Raw genomic sequence first — 22,826 nt, 5'->3', positions numbered from 1 at the left:
TCATATTGGAATGGTAATGGTAATGACTCATTAAAGCTTTTATCCAAGCTTACATTGTGCCTCTCATTCCAGAGCAGTAGGTAGGGGGTGCTTGTCAAGGACTGACACAGGCTTGACCAACTCCGACTGCAGACTCGTCTACCTCCTGAGCTATGTCGCCCCGGTAATAAATGATATCTATTACACAACTATATATATATATATATATACATATAGTACAGTAAATTGATTTGATTCTGTTCATTATCACATTTTATTGCAAACTTGGTTTTCTGTATGAGGCTCTAGGTTTTATATAGTGCAGTAAAATAATTTTCTAAGAGAACAGGTAAAACATAAATTTGGATTTTTCCAGAATAACCCTTAAAAGGGAACTTTAAAATACTGTGGCTATATTTATAACTGTCCCTGTGATTAACACATTTTTTTCTCTCTGTGTCTATAGCAGAAGCATCCATGTATTTAAAAGTGCTGTCTGTTTGTATTACTGCTGCTCAAGTATTCTTTGTTCATACCTTTTTCACATTGCTCATTACAGGAACAATATACAGTAGATACTAAGATGTTACATGTTAAAATTCACCTCTCTTCTGTGTATACTGGGTTTGTCATATATTGGCACATCTCATTTAAGTATTTCATGTGTATACTCGATTGATTTAATTCAATAAAGTATATTTAATAAGTCGTCATATGTACACTCTGTTAACCTATTTTACAACATATATGTCTCCCTCACGACTGCACATCTTTATTAAGAAGCCATAAGGCTGACATCACTTGAAATATCAATTGATGTTTACTATCATGTATAATTTCACATAATGGGTAAAACACACATATATTGCTGACCCATGAAGAAGTTTAAAAGTAAAAAAAAGAAAAGAAAAGAAATGTGCACATTATAAATAAATATTCATAAAGCTGTTTATAAAGCATATATAGTGCCTTCATTACCACTGCATAACATTTTTTGAAACAATCTATTAACATCTATGTAGGTTAATTTTGGTCAAAGTATTTAACTTATAAGTGTCACAATAGTGCAAATGGTGTTTTGTAAAACATATGTAATGCAATCATTAATAAAGCTCTTATTTCATTTAGGAATGATTTATGAAAATATGTCTTGTAATGAATGTGTGAAAAATGCTTCATTAAGACATTAGGACAATGCAATTCATGTGAAATGTGGCAAAAACAGACAGCGATATGAAAACAAATGGTGCGTTTCTCTCTAAAAACAGGGTCTCCAGTCCTGAAGAACTGTGTTCTCTGCAGCCAATTTAGGCCTTGGGGAAAAGATGTGCAAATTCTTCTTCCAATCATTGGCTTAAATTATGCACTTGAGTGCAGAAATCCATCAAAAATCAGCAGATGCAGTGAACCCCCAGGATTTGAGTTTGAGTTCTCTGCTCTAATGTTTAAAGTTTCCTGAAGTGAAATTTCTTCATTCTGGTCTTTGGAGAGCATGTGTAGGAACTTCTCACCAGGACTAACTATTATAAAAACATTTATTTGACTTATTCCGGTGAGCAAAGAGAGATAATTGCACAATACTTTACACTTGTTTACATTTTCAGATTGATCTCACTGGATAAAATATGACTGAATAGTGATGTCTCTTCTCAGGTTTCAGAAGTTCATTCATCCAACTGGACTAAGTGGGCTAGAGCAGATGCAGTTGCCTAGCAACCACAGTGCTGCCTGGCAACCATAGTTCAGAGGACATAGTTCAGCCCAGATGAAACACAAAGGACTTGGCAGGGATATCATCATCATTAGCACTGAATTATTATCTACATTACCATTATAATCTAATCCTCTACTTCTTCTTCACCACAACCACTGATAGATCTTGATCTGTTCTGAAATTCAGATATTCTATGCATGTATTATAATATTGCTCATGAAAATATTTAGTCTGTGTTTTTTTTTCTGCATTTGCATAGCTGTGTGTGTGTGTGTGTGTGTACGTATGCACTTGCATTTGTGTATGTGTGTGTGTGTGTATGTGTGTGTGGCAGCACACCATACTAGTCTTATGGGACCAGCAGATGGAGTTTTCATGTAGAGAATATCGTGACATCTCCATGAGTGAGGGCAGGAATCCCTCCTGCAATACCAGAGATATTCTGCACACAGATGATTACTGGAAAACTGGAGGAGCTATGTTGACCTCCACTGCCCCAGGCCGACAGCTTTTACTGCCCTCCCTCCACATGGGGTTGACATCACATCTGCATGCCCACAAATACAAATGCAAAATCAAAAAACAAACAAGGACCTTTAGAAATCTTAATACAATGGATGGTCAAATAACAATGCGCTGCCATCATAAGCAATTCATAAGCAAATCAACATTATCAAAAGCATAATCATGCAGCAAAAAATTCTGAAGATGGTACAAGATGGAATGAAAAGAATTGGATTGACCACCTGTGCTGGTTCTCAGTTAATTCATTTGAAATAAGAGGTCCAAGACAATGGGTATGCTTTCATCCTGCATCTTGTTTGAAGTGAGGCTTCCTGAAGATAATCCACTTGCTAAAAGACTTCACATTCAAAAGCCTCCTCTGCTCAGATTTCTTAATTGGATGTATAGTTAATTCATGCTGATAGTACCACTTTCAAATTGTGCATGGGATTTTAATTTTGACAAACAGCAGTACTAAACATTTATATTATGCATTTAAACGATCTACCCCAAATTGCTACCATAAATATACCTTTTGTGGGGTGGCAGAGTAGTATAATAGTTAAGGAACTGGGCTTGTAACTTACACTGTTGTTATACTCTTGAGCAAAGTATTTAATCTGAATTGTGTCCATTCATATCCAGCTGTATAAATTTACTTTATCAATTTAAATAAAAATGTAACCTCTGTAAGTTCATTTGTGTGGAGTGTCTGCTAAATGCTAAAATGTAATCTGAATTTGAGACATATTTGCATTATTTTATTCATTTGGAAACAAAAGAATGATGTAATTAATTGCAGATGACTGCCTGTCTAGCTTTTTATGTGTCGCACCATGAATAAGGGAAGTCTTATACTGTTTTTTTTTTCTTTCTGTGAAGGGGCTGCCCTATTATGTGGGATCACCTCTGAGCAGCGTGTGGTAGACATTTCTCTCACCTTTTCCATTTTACATGAAAATGCCAACCTCTTCTTTGAAGAATGTTTCCTCCTGATACAAAAATATCCAACATTGCAGCATTACATAATTCATAATATATCACACTGAACTGTGGTCATGTGTAGCAGCCTTTCAAGTCTTTCCATAGGGTGAAACACAAAGCCAAATGTTGAATAATGTGCTGGCTTCATGGGGGGAAACCCACCCTCCCCCAAGATGGTTTAAAAAGAGTATACAAGCATAAAATAATGATAATAAGACTAAATGCACACAGTAAACAGTATAGAGTGGAGTATATACTGTATATGCATTTGAAACAAAGGTGCATTTGAATATATACAACAGTCTCACCCTGTAAGTTGTACCAATGATTTAACTGCTAGATAGACTTCCTTTCAAGCCTTAGTCATGGTCCCTTTAGCTCCATGAATGCAAGATGTTGATAACTCTGTAGAAATTATATCAAGATACGTGAGGATCCACTGTTGTCAGGACACAAAATGGGGGGATTCCACCGATTTACAAGCATCTTTTCTAGCAGCTATGAGACCTAATAGCAGTTGTCTTTTCTGTTGATGTGATAAATTGAGATTAGAATAATCATTGAGGAGGAATAATGTTGTTGGGCATTGAATAGCTAGGTCCATGATTCTGGAAAGTCCATCTGAAAAAATCTCAGTAGAAGTGTAAAAAAGTACCTGCCATGTGCCCTGTTGGCATAAATTGTATGCTGTGGATATATTTAGATGCATTCGAAAGCGTCTCGGTAAAGTCAAATATAATCTATGCAAAAATTGCAACAAGAAGAAAAAAAAACGAATTATTTAGTGATCGGGGTTTTTGGAAGATGCAGAGATTCTACTCCAGACAACAGTGGAGAGATAATCAATGTCAGCTAAATTTTGATCTGCCATCCAAACAGAGCTGATTCCTAATGTTGTATAAGAAGATCTGAGCAAAATGAAATAGATACCAGCGGCTGAACAATATTTCTTTTGTCTTCAGGACATATAATTTTGTACATGGGATGTACTGGTAAAGTGGTACCCCAAGGGGCCCCACAAGCATGTAGTGCAGAGCGTAGGTGTAAGTACATTAAGAAGGATGCGCCTGGTAAATTATATTGAGCCTGAATATCCTGAAAGGTCCTCAAGCCATTTTCCTTTAAAACATTGATCGCGTTATAATTCCACTGAGGACAGAAAAAGGGGGAGTTTCCAGAGAGATGTTTATGATTATGAAACAAAGGAGAGTGATGGCATCTTCATCGAATGCCTGTATTTTGCATGTATCCTCTGCAATTGTTTCTGCTGGTCCATGTTTCTGTGACCCTGTGTCAACATTAAGTATTCATTTAATACAGCAGAACATTCTCTGATGATGAAAACATGCTGACATTTCAATATTCCAGTAATAAGCAATTTCTTGTCAATGTCATGGATTAATAAATCATTCGTTTGTGATAAAATGACTATCAAAAGAATGATCACTAGGCAATTGCTTTATATGAGTCTGAAATGTTCTGCCACTGATGAGAACTGCTGTCACATGCTGTAAAATGGGTTGTCACATGTAATAAAAAGGGAGGTATATTGATATTAATCAGTAGGGAATTAAGATTTAAGCAGTAGGTTTAATGGAGATAATTGGTGGCCATGGATGGCAGTGATAAGGCGTGTCATAATAGAACCATTTTAATTAAATCTGGGAGAATCACTGATAAAAAATAATTTCTTTTGATGGCTTAAACCAGAGGGTTGCACGCGTTGCTGCTATGGCAGCTTGGGTCATGTTCTTTTGCTTTCTCTGTCCTCAATTTGCATGTTTTACACTTGATTATTTAAATCTCACAAGCCTTTGTAAAGATGATATTAGTGTTTCATGTCTAAAATGTGGATTAGCCTTCTTTATGGATGTTGGAACTGAACATGTTTTGTGCGCCTGAGCTTGTTCAGTACATAGCCATTTTAAAACAATGTCCATCACCTTGTGGAAAAACTGAACTGGGCTAGAATTTAAAAATCCCAAGGGAGCACACTGTGTTAATATTAATTATGTTGTTTCCTGAAGATGCCTGTGTTTGGCTGCTGACTTAATTTGACTCCTGTTGAAGTGCATTGGATAGGGAAGTAGGGTAACTGTTGAGCTATACTAGCATAGTGGAGCAACCACTGCAATGTGATTATGAAAGCTAACTCCACCCCTGTAGAGTCTGGATTAGAGGGTGGTCAGGTCCCACCCAGCTGGGGACGTTGGTGTTTTGCCCACTGAGCAATGCTATCTTATGTGGGTATAGGTATAAATAATCACAAAGGGAAACATGCAAACTGGGCAAAATTTCCTACCCCAAAGATCCTGTCATTGGCTGCGCAGTTGTTAAAAAGTGAGAGGCAGAATGGGTGGAGCTACAAAGAGCTAGTAATTGCTGTCTTGCTTAAACAAAAGGGTTTTTTTTTCATCTACTGAAAAAGACTGTAGGCATATGACAGCTTTGTCTACCTTTGGTTTCCTGATATCTTACTCTTCCATCACCAAATTCTTGTGCAATAATCATGGGTCAGAAAAAATTGCACATTACATGGCTCCAGATTATTTTGGGAAATTTAATCTTCTTTTGATGGTTTTGTTTTAATCCAGGAATGTATGAGCCGGCTGCTATAAATGCTGTCAAAATCTTCAGATTCAGAAGATTTCAGACATCAGTTTCCCAAACATTACTGCAAGAAACATTATTGCAGTGTGTCAGTTTGAGCTAATGGGGTGCAAAAACTACACCCACTTGTTTTGTGCCCGCTCTATTTTTTAAGTAACAGTTTAAAACTGTTTCTTTGGTGAGTTGCCGACGATCCTGTTTTACAAGGAAATTAAACATGGTGCTGAACATGATAATTTGTGCCACCATCAAACACATGGCAAATGTAAGCTCAGCATAAAAACAGCATTAAAACAAATAGTGCTATATTTGATTTGGTTGCGTGGGTAAGAAAAGAAGTGCAGAAATAAATTGGATAAGACAGTGAATTCAGGAATTAAAGAGGAGGCAATTAATTGAATCCAGACTTCTTCCAGGTGTCAGAAAACACCTAAAGAAAGAACTGCTGCAACTGGGAGGTGTTACTGCAGTGTCTCAGCATAATGCTTTTCTTCCCTCAATGTCAATGTCAACACAGCATCAGGCTGTAGATTTGGGTCTCCTACTGAAATAATATTGAATTTCAGAAGACTGAAGAATGTTTAAAATATGGTAGCCTATTGTTATACATGTTTTAAAAAGGAATACCTGCATTTCACATACATTGCCAATACTTAGTCAACCGTAATGCATTTTCGTAAATGTTTAAAGATGTTACAATGGGATATATTATATAAATATTATTGCAATAATACTTATTGTTACTACAAGCAATTACTCAGTCAGAACAACCTGACAGATAACAATGATGCTCACTCTTTCCATATTGCATAATTGTGATAATTCTGTAATAATTTAAGAATTAGTACATCCAGTTGAGAAAAAGGGCATCGTGAAATTCAGATGTTGATCTGTGACTCAGAAAATCATTCCTCCTACTTGAGGCTATCATTTAGATGACAGATAGTAGTGGAGGTTGTACCTGACCCCAGGCCAGGATATCTTGCTTAATTACATGCAGCTAAAGAGTAGAAAAGAAATTCAACGAGCGTATCGTGTTTTGTGTCTTATCTGTATTTTGTCGGCGTTGTTATCTGTGTTTGTGTGTTTTCACCCGTATCGGTGTTGTGCCTCATTGTGAAATGGCAGGACATGGCAGACAGTTTTAGATGTTACCTGACAGAGAGGAGATTGGAAATCTGGGAGTCTCGGGAGCCTGCGGTGCCTCTGGCACCTGCTAGACAATCATAGAGATGAACACTTGTGAAAAAATAAAAACGGCGCTTCCTAGCGGGGAAGGGGACTCCCGGCTTACAGCCAGGGTGACACTGATTGCATCTCAAGGCGACGCACAGGATTTTACAATGGAGAGAAGATTGCGAGACATTTGTGAAATGTTTGCAGTCTCATTTCTTTGTTTAGCAGCTCGTGCTATTTTTATGTGCTCGGTTCTGCATCACATCATTTTTCAGGAGTTCTGCTTGATTGCCTTATAAGGGGTCCAAGAATAATTTTCCAGTTTCTTTCCCAAATTGATATAGACGTAGTAATTTCCTTAAAAGTGTGCTGTGTCAACATCATTGTTCAATGCTCCCTCTTCCTCCCTGCTATTCAGGTGGCCAACCTGCTCAGACTCTTCCAGATCCCCCAGATCAGCTACGCCTCCACCAGCGCCAAGCTCAGCGACAAGACGCGCTACGACTACTTCGCCCGCACTGTGCCCCCTGACTTCTACCAGGCCAAGGCCATGGTGGAGATCCTGCGCTTCTTCAACTGGACGTATGTGTCCACGGTGGCCTCCGAGGGCGACTACGGCGAGACGGGCATCGACGCCTTCCAGCAGGAGGCCCGCGCCCGGCAGATCTGCATCGCCACGTCCGCCAAGGTCAGCCGCTCCATGAACCGCTGGAGCTACGAGGCCGTGATCCGCTCCCTGCAGCAGAAGTCCAACGCCAAGGTGGTGATCCTGTTCACGCGCAGCGAGGACGCCCGCGAGCTCCTGGTGGCCGCCGCCCGCATGAACGTGTCCTTCATCTGGGTGGCCAGCGACGGCTGGGGGGCGCAGGAGAGCGTGGTGAGGGGCAGCGAGCTGGTGGCCAATGGGGCCTTCACCATCGAGCTGGCCTCCTACTCCATCCGGGAGTTCGCCGACTACTTCACCAAGCTGGACCCGTACAACAACACCCGCAACCCCTGGTTCCGGGAATTCTGGGAACACCGCTTCCAGTGCAGCCTCCGCGAGCCCAGCTGCGCCCGCCGCTCCCTGCGGGACGGCACCTTCGAGCAGGAGCCCAAGATCATGTTCGTGGTGAACGCTGTCTACGCCATGGCCCACGCCCTGCACAACATGAGGCAGGCCGTGTGCCCCAACACTACCAAGGTCTGCGAGGCCATGAAGCCTGGCAACGGGAAACGCTTCTACAGGGAGTTCATTCTGAAAACCAAATTCGCTGGTGAGTGTGGCAGATGAGATCTTGTAAATACTGTCAAGAGAGTTCTCTCTGCAGCTTATTTTCTGCACTGCTGGTAGTACTGGCCTGCAGAATGAGGAAAAGATAAAATGACAGGAAATCATATTTATATCCCTACCTATAAATGACCATGGCGGTGATCGCGATTTTGTGATATGATCTTGTCACTTGTCATCTCCCTGATCAATCATTCAGACATTCAGTCAGTTTGATATAATGCACCTCAAATGGCATTACCACTGGGGAATAATCAGACCATTGTGTAGTTAGCCCTAGCAGGTCCTAAGATGGCTTCAAAATATAATGGAGAAGTTAATCATTTATCGCAATAAATTAGGCCAATTCAAAGCAGCCTCGAATGAGTACAAAATGGGATTTTTAGTTTGAGTTATTTGCTGTTGGCCTTGAAGAGAGTTTGCAATGATTCAATTTGCAGAGATGAAAATTAATCATCAATTAGGTGCTCTGTAGCAAATTTGGTCACAATTTGTCTTGAATGCAGAGTATTAGCCAGCATCCTTGATATCAAGTAGTGGATTTTTACAGGTTCTGTGTGTGATTTGAATCCGTATGAATTCCGTATGAATAGTCAATGAAAAGAAGCCCCCTCAACAAAAAGCCAAAAGGACTTGAATCGTCTGTATTTTCTGAACAGTCCAGATGATCTTTTACATTAGTATTTCTTACACCATGAAGTAAATCTTGAACAACACACCACATGCATCGTGGGCATCATGGAGCACTTCAGTTTCATATGTTCCAATGTAATTTCTGACATATGAAACAAGATTAATATTGCTGAAAGCATTCTTTACCACTTTCCACGGTCCCTGCATTCAAAGAACACAAGGCGCCTTTGTAATATTCCAATCTGATTTCTGACATTTGAAACAAGATTAATATTGGAGGAATTCTCTTTTTATAGGTTTCAAGGGTCTCTACCTTCCTACAGTGAGATGCACCATGCTACATTAGAGGTCTTAATTGTATCAAGACAGTGTGTTATTTCACCTGGTCAAGATGCATTACTAGACTTACTAAGCTTACTAGACCCATGTCTTGAAGTCGCAGGGCAGCTGCTAACATTCTGGCATTAGGTCCCTCACCAGGCCCTGTTTTTGCACATGCACCACAATGCACAGAGTCTTAATGTTGGCTCAGGTATCAGTGAAGGGAAGACTGAGTTATTTTTCACATTCAAAGAATGAAAGTGGGGCGGTTTTGATTCCCAGTGAGTGGCAGCCATTTGACACACTTATGGATTTTTAAAGCGCGGCTCAGCAGAGTAATAGCACAGCACATCAGTGCAGGCTTAATAGATAAAATACAAGATCCTTTTTGTGCAAAAATCCATTACACAAAGAAACCAGCTGAGCAGTTTACAAATTGGCCCTATGTTGACCTGACATGCTGACCTCCTACTGATGTGAAAATGAGGGGGGGAAACAACAAGGGTAGACAGGAGCGACTGGGCATTCATCATGACCTAACGCTGCTGCCACACTGTGTTTCCGTCCTCCCAGCCCCCTTCCGTCCAGCGGACACAGGGGACATGGTACGCTTCGACGGCTACGGGGACAGCATCGGCCGCTACAACATATTCCATTACCACCAGGAGGACGGCAAGTACGTCTACAGGAAAGTGGGGTACTGGGCCCAGAGCCTCACTCTGAACACGAGCCTGATCTCCTGGACCAATCACGCGGCGCCCACCTCCCAGTGCAGTGACCCCTGCAAGAAGAACGAGATCAAGAGCATGCAGCCCGGGGACGTTTGCTGCTGGATCTGCATCCCCTGCCAGCCCTACCAGTACCTGCTGGATGAGTTCACCTGCATGGACTGCAGCTTCGGCCAGTGGCCCCTGGAGAACCTGAGCGGGTGCTACGACCTGCCGGAGGAGTACATCCACTGGGAGGACGCCTGGGCCGTCGGACCCGTCACCATCTCCTGCCTGGGCATGGTCTGCACCCTGTTCGTTGTCGGCCTGTTCGCCAAGAACAACGACACGCCGGTGGTGAAGGCCAGCGGGCGAGAGCTCTCCTACATCCTGCTGCTGGGCGTCCTGATGTGCTACAGGTACGGGTACAGCCAGGCGGCTGCCACTTCAACACTGCTCCTGTAGCAACCGACAGCTAACCTAAACTACCTGCTGTGGTATGGGGTGGGTGGCTCCTCACAATGCTGCTATTGGGTTTCTTTGTTATCATTTAAATTTTCAGTTTTAATTTATTACAGTAGAACCCCTGAGATACGAACCTCAGAGTTATGGACTGACCAGTCAGCTGAACAGGATATGAACCCAGACGTAGAATATAATATATATTTTGCCTATTCAAGTTCCTTATTATGAAAAATATCCTGTTTGTTATTATCACTGACAATGAGAAAATGTATGTGAGCATTAAATTGAAATGAGTCAGTTTCCATTGATAAAAACCTCTCTCACTCAATGACTGTGGTTTGTGGCCCATCTAGAATCAGATAGCTTTCCACTCTAATGAAACAAATACAATGGTATCATTGTACAAAAAACAAAATGATTTTTAATGCTTAATTTGGCACATTGGCATATGTGTTCATTAACAGTGTTGAAAGCAGGTTCGGACAGTGAAAGATTTACCACAGACACTGGTGTCCAACTACAGACATGTTTCCGACTCTTGCTCAGAGGTTATCAATTATTACCTATACAAAATCAGTCAATTCCATGGCTTTGTCAAGCCGGATACCCACCGCACGCATATCGACCGCAAGCGCACTACGCGCGTATTACCCGCGTAACTGAAGCGTAGTTGAAGTACTGTTATTACAATGGCAGCGGGCGACGTCGTCTCCACCAGATGCGAACGCATTGTGAACCGGCTGCGAAGCTTGCGCGACACAAGCGAACTGAAGCGTAGTTTTTCGCTTCTGTTCTATTTTTTCGGCTTGTCGCGCGTCAAGATGGCCTGTTTATACACAGAAATATGCTCTAAAACGCTAGGTATACATGCTCTGATTTATATTTCATCCTTATATTACTGGGGGTGTGTCCCTAGTTCCCTCTTGCAGTAGTGGAGAACAAGATAAAACCAGATAAACACCAGATATTTTATAAGCGGCTAAAAAATACAAGCCTTTTCGTTTTTCTATTGTCCTGGCAGGAAAAAAAAATTTAAAACTGGAACCTGGGAAAAAGGCAAACTTTGTTTCGCTATCTTATTTTGCGGAGGGGGCGGGGTAAATTTGAAAATACACCACAGAAAGACGTAGCCTATTGAATGATGTAGAAGTGAATGCACCGAGCAGCGGTTTGTTAGCTTGAGTGTTGGAAGGTAGTTTTTAACCAACCATTGCTCAGCCTATTTGACTTTTCCGATGTCTTCGTTCACCGTGCTTTCAAAAAGGGCTTGTTAATAAAATCAGATAATCCACAGTGCTTTAAAAAATCAGATTTAGTTGTCTTGCCGATGAAAATGCACCTATTTTATAAATGAAGTTGTAAGCAAGCCTTTATTGCACTTGTATTTCAAAGCTTCCGATGTTCATGACATTGTGGTGTTCATATCCCTTCAAGTTTAAACTGTTACGCTATCTTTTTGACGATTAACTGATTTTACTAAATATGATCATATAAATGTTTTGACGTGAATAACAAGACGACACGGGAATTCCCAATGGTTGATTATGGATTATTTATTATTATTATTATTATTATTATTATTATTATTATTATTATGATCATTACATATTCTTCATAAAGTTGGCACGCTTGTTAACCAAGCAAATAAATTAATGCAGTTTGAGATTGATTATTATGTAGGCTACGTTGCGATTTAAGCTTATGGTAATTCTTTAAAGCGTTTACTTTCTCACGTATTTACATGTGTTAAAAAATATTACCATATTAACAGATTGAAAAAGGTCTCTCACCAAGTATTCACTTACCCATAATCAACAGTCGTGAACAAACATGAAATACACGATGTAATCCCACTGCAGACTGCGAGAGCTACTAGGAATATAGAGCTTTAAGCTAGCCTTTGTGCGACACAAATGGAACCAGTGAGGACACGCTACGCGCCGCGCCGTGCTGCTTCGCCGTGCTGCTTACGCTCCGCTTATGCTACGCATGCGGTGGGTGCCCGGCGTCAGTATCAATTTAATCTGACATGCTGCAAAGCACATTGCCCACCAGAACAATAAAGATTCATTCTTCTCTTCTCTACAGCATGACCTTTGTATACATAGCCAAGCCGTCGACTGCCATCTGCACCCTGCGCCGGCTGGGCTTGGGGACCTCCTTCGCCGTCTGCTACTCGGCCCTGCTGACCAAGACCAACCGCATCGCCCGCATCTTCAACGGCGTGCAGGACGGCGCCCAGCGGCCGCGCTTCATCAGCCCCACCTCGCAGGTGGTCATCTGCCTGGCGCTCATCTCCTGTCAGCTGGTGGTGGTGATGGTGTGGCTGCTGGTGGAGGCGCCGGGCGTGCGCAAGGAGATCGGCCCCGAGAGAAGGGACGTGGTCACCCTTAAGTGCAACAGCAAGGACTCAAGCATGCTGGTGTCCCTCACCTACAACTGCGTCCTCATCGTCCTCTGCACCGTCTACGCCTTCAAGACCAGGAAGTGCCCGGAGAACTTCAACGAGGCCAAGTTCATCGGCTTCACCATGTACACCACCTGCATCATCTGGCTGGCCTTCCAGCCCATCTTCTATGTCACGGCCAGTGACTACAGGGTGAGTGATCACCACCAATCGTTAGCAAGTCAAGCTTATTAAACAACAACACTTCCCTACTGTAATATTGCACTGTAAAATGTTTAGTGTTCATTTAACTCTTAACAGAGAGGTTAGGAGAGACTCTACCAGAGTAAAATGTACTCTGTCAGACTTGACGCACTGTACTGTATTGTATTATGTATTAAACCTATGGCACTTGGTGGCTGCCAAAAGTAGTGATGGCACAGATCGCCAGTTTGGTGACGCTTATTGCAAGTGAAGTGATTTTCAGAAAACATACACTTGTGGCCATAAGTGATGTGATCACCCAAGCATATGAAACTACATTTGAACAAAGAGAGATGTAGCCAATATGACCCCAGAGTTTGCGTGCTTTGTCCATTTTAATCAACAGTAAAACTCCGCTGCGAGGGGTGTGTGTTGCTAGGATTCAGTCAAGTGGAATGTACACACGGCCCTCAGGAAGACCCAAGATTCAGTTACTGACTCAGGCTGTCAGAAATAATCCACCCTTAAACCTCAAGCAGTATTCCTATGTGCCAGTAACGGGTAACTTCTAGACCTGCTTTATGCTATATGCGTGTCTGCTATAGTATTCTCAAGATCCAATCATTGATTTATGTAAACCTGTCATTGACTTCCATTCGTCTGGAAGCAGGTAAAGGCCATTCGCAAACTAGCTCATTTTCAGTACATTAAAACAAATCATGGATGATTTGGGGAGTATTTTGATTCAAATGTTAGCCTGTCAAAGTAAATTTACTTTGACTTTGCTGTAAGACTTAGGTTGCTACAATGTCCCTTTTCCAGAAAAAAGCTCCTTTGGAATAGTTGTTTTATGCAAAACATTCAACATCACTTTCGCATCAAACGACAGCCAAGATGACTATTTTTCAGAAGAGCTTTTTGTTTTATAAAGAGACAATTTAGTAATCAAAATCTTCCAGTCCAACAAATTTTGTCACCGTGTGACATTGCTTGTTTACCTTATTCCATAACACTATAAGACCACACATTTAGTAACCAACCAAAGATCAGCAGAGCAAGCCTTTTGAATTTATATCCATTAATGAGCACAAGACTTACGCTCAAAACAAAAATTTAATCTGCACCCGGCAACTCTTCACTGATTTTTCAGTCAACTCCCTGGTGTGGATGCTATAATAATCAACCCACACAGTGCTGGCAGATACGAAGGGAATAAAGTAAACACCAAAACACAGATCAGGTGATCAGCCATTGCTCTCACTGATTGTTTACAACTGCTCACAGTGCCTGAGGTATCCTCGTAACTGATACAATAGATGAAGAACTGCTTTACTTCCCCCTGCAGATTTGCAGTGTTCCTTTCCTCTTGCTTTGGCCAGGGGGGTTTATTGGTGAGGTGTGACTTGAAAACGAATGTTAGCATGTTCTCTTTGAGAAGAATCTAGGGCTCATTCCAATCGCTTGTTTTATCCATCCTTGCTTCCTTTCCTTTCGTCCTCTTGTAATATGGAAGGCCAAATGGGTCAAAATACATGAAATTTATGACGGGAATCATGCATTGTCTCCTTGATGACGAGTTTATTAACGTGTAAAAAATCAACATGTTAACAACACGTTTTTCTCAAAGACAACATGCTAACCTTTGTATTCAAGTCACACCTCACCAATAAAGCCCATTGGCTAACACATAGGATAACATAAGCGATTGGAATGAGCCCATGAATTCTGCCTCAATGTGGCCTCTTTTGGGGTTAAGAGGCCAAAATTGACACACATTTAGCCACATCCGCACATACAGTAGAGTGACTATTTCCCTCCGCTTTCAGACAGGCAAGACTTCTAGTGTACTGCAGCACCCTTCAGAACACAGTTTACTTGACAGACTTCACACTGAGCATGACCGTTGCTGTGGAGTTCACTTTTATGAAGGGCTACATGAAGAAAGGTGAACAGAGCACCAAGCTGTCACTGCAGGACACCTTGTCCAGTGACAGAGGTCTGGTCTGTCGTGCGTGGGGTGGCTGACAGTGGGGGTGTGTGGTGGCCTTGCATGTAGCTTCAGCAGATTGTTGTGTAAAATAAAAAAGAAACTCAAATCCATGGACATGGCCCTGCATTGTGACCAACGTCTAATGGCAGGGGGATTAGAACAGGGTTAACCTTTTCATGCAGGCACGCTCTGGCCCAGATATCTTTTGAAGGACATGTAGTTATCTGCTGTCATGTCCTCAGGCCCCAACGAGAAACTACGAACTGACAAAACATTTCTGGCCAGTGCTGCAGATTGTTGCTGTCGCTCGATAACTTTGGGCTGGTTTCATTCCACATCGCTTGGTTTGTGTGTACAGCTGAGCTGCTGATTTGCAGAGAAGCACAGGGGATTCACTTAAGCATACACAGTAAACACTTGGGTTTTTACTGTCTGCCTCCTTCAGACCAGCTTAAACCAGTGTTTCTCAATTTCTTGCCATTTCACAGTTAACAAGATTAATTTTTATTCATTTGTTGCAGAGGTTGCTCTTAATCCAGCTACAATTTATCATAATGACCATGAAATTGACATTTTTGGGTTTGTTACTTGGGGATATTAAAGCTTTGAAGAGAAAGGTAATAGATGAAATTATCAGAATAATACTGTAAAATATTAAAACACAGTTTTCAATCAACAGCTCTCATCATCCACCCTGGGAGACAATACAAATAATTTAATGTTGAGGACATTTTCATTTTGAGTGGCACTCCACCAAATAATAAACACCACTGAACAATGCTCAGGAAACCATAGAAATTCCACTGTGTTTTACATTAACAATAATGTCAAGGGGCTCAGGTTCCGCACTTGAAATGTGGTGTAGATATATGTCCTTGAACATGAAAGAGGAGGTCATGCTGCTCACTGTATGACAGTGAACCAGGGGTCTGCCAGATGGGCATTAATATTTTAGCAGGTCCAGCTACCTTTGAGTGATAACACGATTTTTCTTTCTTTTTATTTTGCGGTTGTTTACTTCCCTGCATTAAAGACAAGAAGATCTACTTCCTCTGTGTTTACATTAGTTTTTTTCAGTGTTTATGTATACATTTGGTGGGTCTCCTTACAATAGTTTCTTTATCCCTTCCTTATCCCTTTCTTTATCCCTTTCTTTGACTGCATTTCTTTCTGACTTGTTTTGATTGACACAGACTTGCACAGGGAAATTAGATCCAGGCCTCTGCCCCTTACCCCCCACCCCAATCTGTCACCCTGCAAAGCCAATGCCAGATCAAATGGATCTGAAGGAAATGCCACATAGAGATAAATATCTGAAGTAGCACATTTGTATTTTTATTTATTTATTCATTTTTTAATAGTTTTTATAATTGTTGTCTATTCTGTATATTTGTTAGGGTGGCTGCTTTTCTTTTTTTTGGCTTTCAAAAAGGCAGACAGGATGGGTGGGTATTATGAACATATTTGTATAAATATTAGGATAATTATTTATATATGGTCTATGGAATGAGCAAACATACCCAGACTTTTTTAAGAATTTATAAATCCCGCCCAGGTGGACGTCTGGAAAAATGAGGATGTCTGCTCAGTCTAAATTGGTGTCTTTCTTTATTCTGATTTGAATTCTATGCTTGTGGCATGTTTTTGATAGCTTGAGGGTTAGCACGAGTATGATTAGTATTATTATTTTGAAATTATGTTGGTGGTGGGGTAAATCTCCAAAATCTTGGATAAAATGTCAACTAGTGGCAATAATTACAGGATGTATGAGGTGAGGTGTGCCAGTAACAATGTCAGATCGAAATGTCAAGACAGAATTCCACAGTGACAACATAAGGAACATGATCATGGATACTGTATAGGTTTAAACTGCAGGAGCTGACATCTTCCAGCAAAATGTTTGTTTGCAGACTTTAATCCAAGTTCAATTGGGTGCATAAGGATTTAGAAGTTAAATTTGTATGCTACAGTATCCAGGCTATGAGAACATTTGTTATCATATAATGGAGCAGATCATTGTCTTAATGTATCTGTCTCAGAATGCATCTGTCCCTTTCAGATAAATGTCAAATATGATGAAAACATAGATTAAACTATATGAAAAAATATTTTTAAAATGAGTTTTCTATGCCAGTTTTTATTGCTGAATTCCTTATCCCTCTTTTGTCTGGGCATCTATGTGCCTCCTGTTTGTTTGCTTTGCTTGCCTGGGACAGTTGGCATTTAAATCAAGTGTAAACTCGATGACCCAGGTTTTAGGATTGGTTTATTATTCGGGCGTGATGAAAGTAGGCATGAGAATGTTGTGACATGGATTTTGATTGGGCAACTAATTAATGATAGTGTGAGTAAGCATGAGAATTTAGTAACAACATGTCATTCAATGACTGATTAATTAGCCTGGATACTATACAGTAAGTGCTGAGACTAAGCTTTCTGCTGAACGTGTACAGTAGTAGTGAAGTTTAAAGTGGAGATTATGGAAGATAGTGAGGCTGTGGGGTTTTGTGTGGGAGATTATGGAAGATAGTGAGGCTGTGGGATTTTGTGTGGAGACTGTGTGCTACCTTTATTGAATCATTTTTGGAAATATAGCAAACCTTTATTTTATTTTTTTAGCATCAATGGTTAATTGTTCATGAAAAGAATTGCTTCAAGAATGGGTTGGATGCAGTATGCAGTATGAGTGCTAGTGCTCGGTTGCTTTGTTCAACGTCTAGTAGGGTCCTGGCTATTAAAGAGTCAGTTAAAGGAGCAAAGAAGGAAGACCTGACTGCATAAAAACTCATATATACTAGATATTAGTCCAAGCTAGGTCTTAATTGAATACATTTATACTGAGGCTTTATATGAAACCCGTATTTGTGGAATTGAAGCAATTTTCCAAAGCTTGCATGTTTTGGCACCTGTTTTCATGCTGAATGAGTGACCTTGATGGAAACCCCAACAAGTGAACCTTACCACAAAAAGACCACCCTTCTCACTGGATTAGTGGCCAGGTCACCAGGAGTTACAACCGGGGTCACACCCTTGGTCAACCGAGAAGTTCGAAACAGAACAAATATTACAGTTTACCATCTTTCACTAATCTTTTAAAATACTACTATTGCATTATTAAAATAGTGATGTGCAATCTGCAGGACAGCCAGCTCTCCAACAAATAAACAAATACCCCCCACCCCCCTCCCCCCATGTAGTGAAGGGATTGATTTTACACCATTGCATTTTTTGTGCTGTGGATTCCAACTCAATCACGCTCTACCCCTTTCTAAATAAAGTGGGAAAAAAATACATAAGGATGGCAGACTGTCCGCTCTCCATTTAAAAAAAGAGAAAGTTGGATATTATTTGCTGGCTGGTCACGGCTGGTTGCTTCACCTGTTTTCAAAGAGGGAAGAAGCCCATTAAGAACCAATAAATGCCCTTTTACAATGAAGGAGAACTCCAGGGAATTAGATCAGACTGTGTAATGCCTTCTTAGGTCATGCTCGGAATCTACTGTTGTCTTTGAAGGTTCTGAAACCACCAAGGGTGAATATTGAACACCTGTACTACCGGTACGAATCAAAACTGCTGTTCCTATGATGTTCAGCCACTGATGCATGGGAGGTTTGTTATGTATTGGTGTAGGGATACAAAACAAGATGACTCACTGAACTAATGACGCACTTCTTGGTGAGCTAAAAAATCCATAAGAAAATCAAGATTTTTATGTTGTGAAAAAATCTCTCACTTCCATTTTCTGATGGAATACACATACAGGGGAAGAGGAAAATGTTGAGGTCCTCTCTCAATTCTCTGAAAATAATATTTTAAGCCCCCATATTAATGAGCCTACAGAATTTTTTTTTTTTTTTAACCACAATGACTTATCTGTTATGTTACACTGAAGCAGCAACCACCTTCCAATGTTTATCAAAATTTTGAAAAAATGCCAAATTCCCAGGAAGAGGGCAAAGTGAATATTCTGAAAATCGAGTATTTTTGGCAACAATCCCAACTTCATGAAGGGATGCACATTGTTCACTGTATATGTGCACATTCAATACAGGTTGTATGGATGTATCTTTTTGTATGGATGTTGGTGACCACCTGCAAACAAGAGGTCCACCCATCCAGGTGCAAACCAAGCCCTCATCTGCTTAGCATAAATCAGTATGCAGGAGCAGGGAACATGGACCCATGGGTGCTGCCAGAATTGTGGCTTGAGGTTTATATGCTTTTTTTTGGGATACTATTATTTTTGTTGATAGTTCTCTCCCAGTCTCCCAGGCAGTACAATTTTTCTACCCTGAAAACATGAATATTTTAAATGTTAATGTATCTCCTCATGTTGAACACTTTTGTAAGTGATGTTCATGATGCCCATGGAAACAAGCATTAATATGGTAAGGCTCTCTTTCTAGGCCTGTGTGACAGTGAATAGCACTGCACCCAGGAGGTCTGTTTATTTATGAGCCTCTAGCATTTGTCCTATGGAAGAAATTATAATCTGAGTAAAATTTTACTCTGCTTTTCATAATTTTCTGACATAATTTCTGATTATTGCATCTCCAGATTTCCAAATTAATTTAGCTGCAGGACTATTTGATTTGACCTACAAAGAATTTTTGTATGAATCATTTAACCACTGTGCAAATTAAAAAGAAGTCTACACTCTGTGTACATCTCTCACTGGCAACTGGTAGCCTGCAGATACTTGCATAAATTGAAGGAACTGCTGTAGTCCGAAGAGGATGACTCAAACCCACACTACCTCTTGCTACATATGCAGCCAATATGTCCAATTGCTGTGCATTCCTGTTCATAGTCAGCTGAGGGTGCACATGTGGACACACCCCCATTCTTTTGGTGTGCATTCATATAACAGGAGGCAGTATGACGTTTGTATAAGATAATAAGACAAGGAAATAATGTGATCAATATTTACTTGTAGAGACTAACACTGCAACTCAGGCTGTTCCAAAATGTCATCCTGTTAGTTCATATGCACTGCATTTTTCCAGAAGTTCCTAACAGTGCCCTAGCCATGCATATGAACATTCATTCTACTGATGATTCATACACAGCACAGTGTTCAGACGGCGACAGAGGCCTCTTTCCTCACTTTCACCCCTTACAAAGTCCATTATTCCACCATAACCTTGTTTATTTTTTCTGCCATCTTAATGCTGTTGTTGATATTCAGAAAGTACAGTAGGATCTCCTAGAAACACCACCTTGAACATTGGGTTTAGGAAACTTTGTCCAAATACAGCCACAGCCATTTTGTAGGTTACATTTGTACCATGAGATTCTCAGGAGTGGGTAAAAGGGGTTATTTGGGTTTATTATCAAGGAAACAAATGGGAGGAGATCCAGAGACCATCTGTTTCTCTGAGAATAAGCCTGAGGATTCCTGATTTATCTTGTTGTTTCTCTGTGGCATTGGGCGGTCAAAGGGCCTGGGGCTTGCCTGGTAGGTGAGCAGGACTCATTTTCTTCCGTCTCTCCATCTGTTCCGTCTGTCCGCAGGTGCAAACCACCACCATGTGCATCTCCGTCAGCCTGAGCGGCTCGGTGGTGCTGGGCTGCCTCTTTGCCCCAAAGATCCACATAATCCTGTTCCAGCCCCAGAAGAATGTGACCACACACCGAGTCACCATCAACCGCTTCAGTGCCACGGGGCCTGGATCCAGCTACTCACAAGGTATCTCCAACTCTGAGCTGACCATTACAATAATACTACTGTCATTATTCATCTGTGAGCATTGCGGTTCTTATTATAGCTACTACTTTTATTAATAATCTCTGAGTATTAATGTATCTTTGTAAAAAAGATCACTCCATAAAACATTTTGTTTGATTTTCTTCTCTCTCATTAATCCATGTAGAACCCTCCCAAAAGGAAATGTCATCTTCTTAGACAGGGGACATACGTATATCCGGAAGCAACAGACAATTAAAATAAAGCAACACTTTACAATAAGGTCACATGTTAACAAATGTTGTTGTTAACATGAATTAATGACGTACAAATATATTAATTAAGCATGAAATTAACTTTTAATTAGTTAGTAGTTAAATACATTAAGTAATGTATTAGTTACATGATGATATACATTATCAAAACATAGGATTAATCCATAATTAGATAACCATTAGCAAATTCATTACCTGTTTTGTTATTCCAATATGAATTGGCATTAACTAATGTAGTGGCTAACATGAATTCATTATGTAAAAATACATTAACAAATCTATACAGATTGACTTTTCAGTAGTTAATAGTTAACAACTACATTAGTTAATGCCAATCCATTGACCTTATTGTTTTATTATTATATTTCTATGTAATAAGAATTGCAATTCATTTTTAGCATGTCTTAAATGAAATAGAAATTTGGAATTTTGACTTATGAAAGGGTCAGGAGCACAGAATTCAGGGGCATGGTTTGTAAAGTCTCATTTACCTACCTAAGGCTGCTTTTATTAAACATGGTGCATTTGTTTCTTTTCTCTTTTTGTTGCAGCCTCAGCTTCAAACTATGTGCCAACAGTGTGTAATGGTCGAGAAGTGGTGGACTCTACAACGTCCTCGCTGTGAGGAAGAAGAAAAAACTAACTTCACCTCCACTGCCAAACATACAGAAGTTATAATCACAAGTCAACAGCATCGGTCCCTCATTCACACAGGTTTCTAATGGCATAAAGGTGCATGTTATCTGGAAAATTGTGTAAAAACTGTAAAACACTGCCAGCCCAAGAAGAAGAAAACGGATGAAATGAGAAGATGCAATGCCAATCAAAACCTTTGTATTTTAAAAACTAATTTTTCCAGTCCGAATTAACGGAGGGTGTGCTTCTGCTCTTTGCTTACACACAACATGAACATAAATATTTGTTTAAACTAAACGTGTGTCAAATAACCCGATGATGAGAGTTTAATAGAGAAATCCAACATGCCCATGACTAGATTGCTTTATACAAGGTTTTCCAGCTTTCATCAAGTACTGGAATACCTTAGGTGGCAAAAGAAGCCTTTGTGAATGAGCGAGGCAAGTGTTATGAATATGGGAGTGGCGTCACTGGAGATCAATTTGATCTTGTTGTCCAATAAGTATTGTGAAAACAATGTCCCAATTATGTTTTTTCTTTGACTAGTGTTATAACAACTATAATAATGATGATGATAAAATAAAACCATTCAGTATACCCTTTCCTTATGAGAAAAGTACATTTTATTTAAGACATGATACATGATAGTGAATCTGTTAAAATGTAGGCTATAATATATACAGCTAGCACAATGTTTTTAATGTAGATTTTGGTGAACCAGTTTGTGCTTTCTTGTAATTTATGTAAATAAAATGTGTTTTTTTTATTATTAAAACTGCAGATGCCATCACTTCTAATTGTTCTCATTTCAAGACCAGGGGGTGTGTGTATCAATATTGATTTTTTTTAAATTTGTCACGGGTAAAGTACATAAAATTTGAATCCTAATGTAAATAATTTGTATAAGACTTGTACATTCACCATTCTTCATTTAGGCATGACACATAATGTTTAAAAATAATTGAACAGAAGATGAGAAAACATATAACCACAGTAATAATCTTGACTTGACTTCAACCACCTCAAAGTAAAGCAAGCCGCTTGCCTCTGGATGTGCAAGGCAAATCTATCAAAGCCCTCATCTGCTTATGTATGTACAAACGGATGAGAAATTAAAGGAAAAACTAACATAAAGTGTCTTAGTAAGGTGTTGGGCCACCATGAGCTGCTAGAATAGGTTCAATGCGCCTTAGAAAACATTCTACAAGTCGCTGGAGGGACGGAACACCATTCTTCCAAAAGATATTCCCTCATTTGATGTTTTGATGATGGTGGTACAGAGCGCT

The 22,826-nt window shown here is 40.2% G+C and overlaps 1 protein-coding gene across 1 annotated transcript in view; it reads left to right on the top strand.

The window, feature by feature from the left end:
- Positions 1 to 22,330, top strand: part of LOC135234282 (metabotropic glutamate receptor 2-like) — a 47,151-nt gene extending 24,821 nt beyond the window's left edge. The window contains exons 3-7 of the mRNA XM_064298731.1: positions 7,386 to 8,223; positions 9,765 to 10,317; positions 12,452 to 12,962; positions 20,458 to 20,632; positions 21,456 to 22,330. Of these exons, the coding sequence (XP_064154801.1) occupies positions 7,386 to 8,223; positions 9,765 to 10,317; positions 12,452 to 12,962; positions 20,458 to 20,632; positions 21,456 to 21,529 (2,151 nt within the window). The 3' untranslated portion in view covers positions 21,530 to 22,330. The remainder of the gene's footprint in view (positions 1 to 7,385; positions 8,224 to 9,764; positions 10,318 to 12,451; positions 12,963 to 20,457; positions 20,633 to 21,455) is intronic.
- The last annotated feature ends 496 nt before the right edge of the window (positions 22,331 to 22,826 follow it).

The sequence above is a fragment of the Anguilla rostrata genome, chromosome 11 (genome assembly GCF_018555375.3).
Source record: "Anguilla rostrata isolate EN2019 chromosome 11, ASM1855537v3, whole genome shotgun sequence".
Lineage (NCBI taxonomy): Eukaryota > Metazoa > Chordata > Actinopteri > Anguilliformes > Anguillidae > Anguilla > Anguilla rostrata.
The sequence above is the reverse complement of the archived record's forward strand: the minus strand, read 5'-3'. Positions and strand labels throughout refer to the sequence as shown.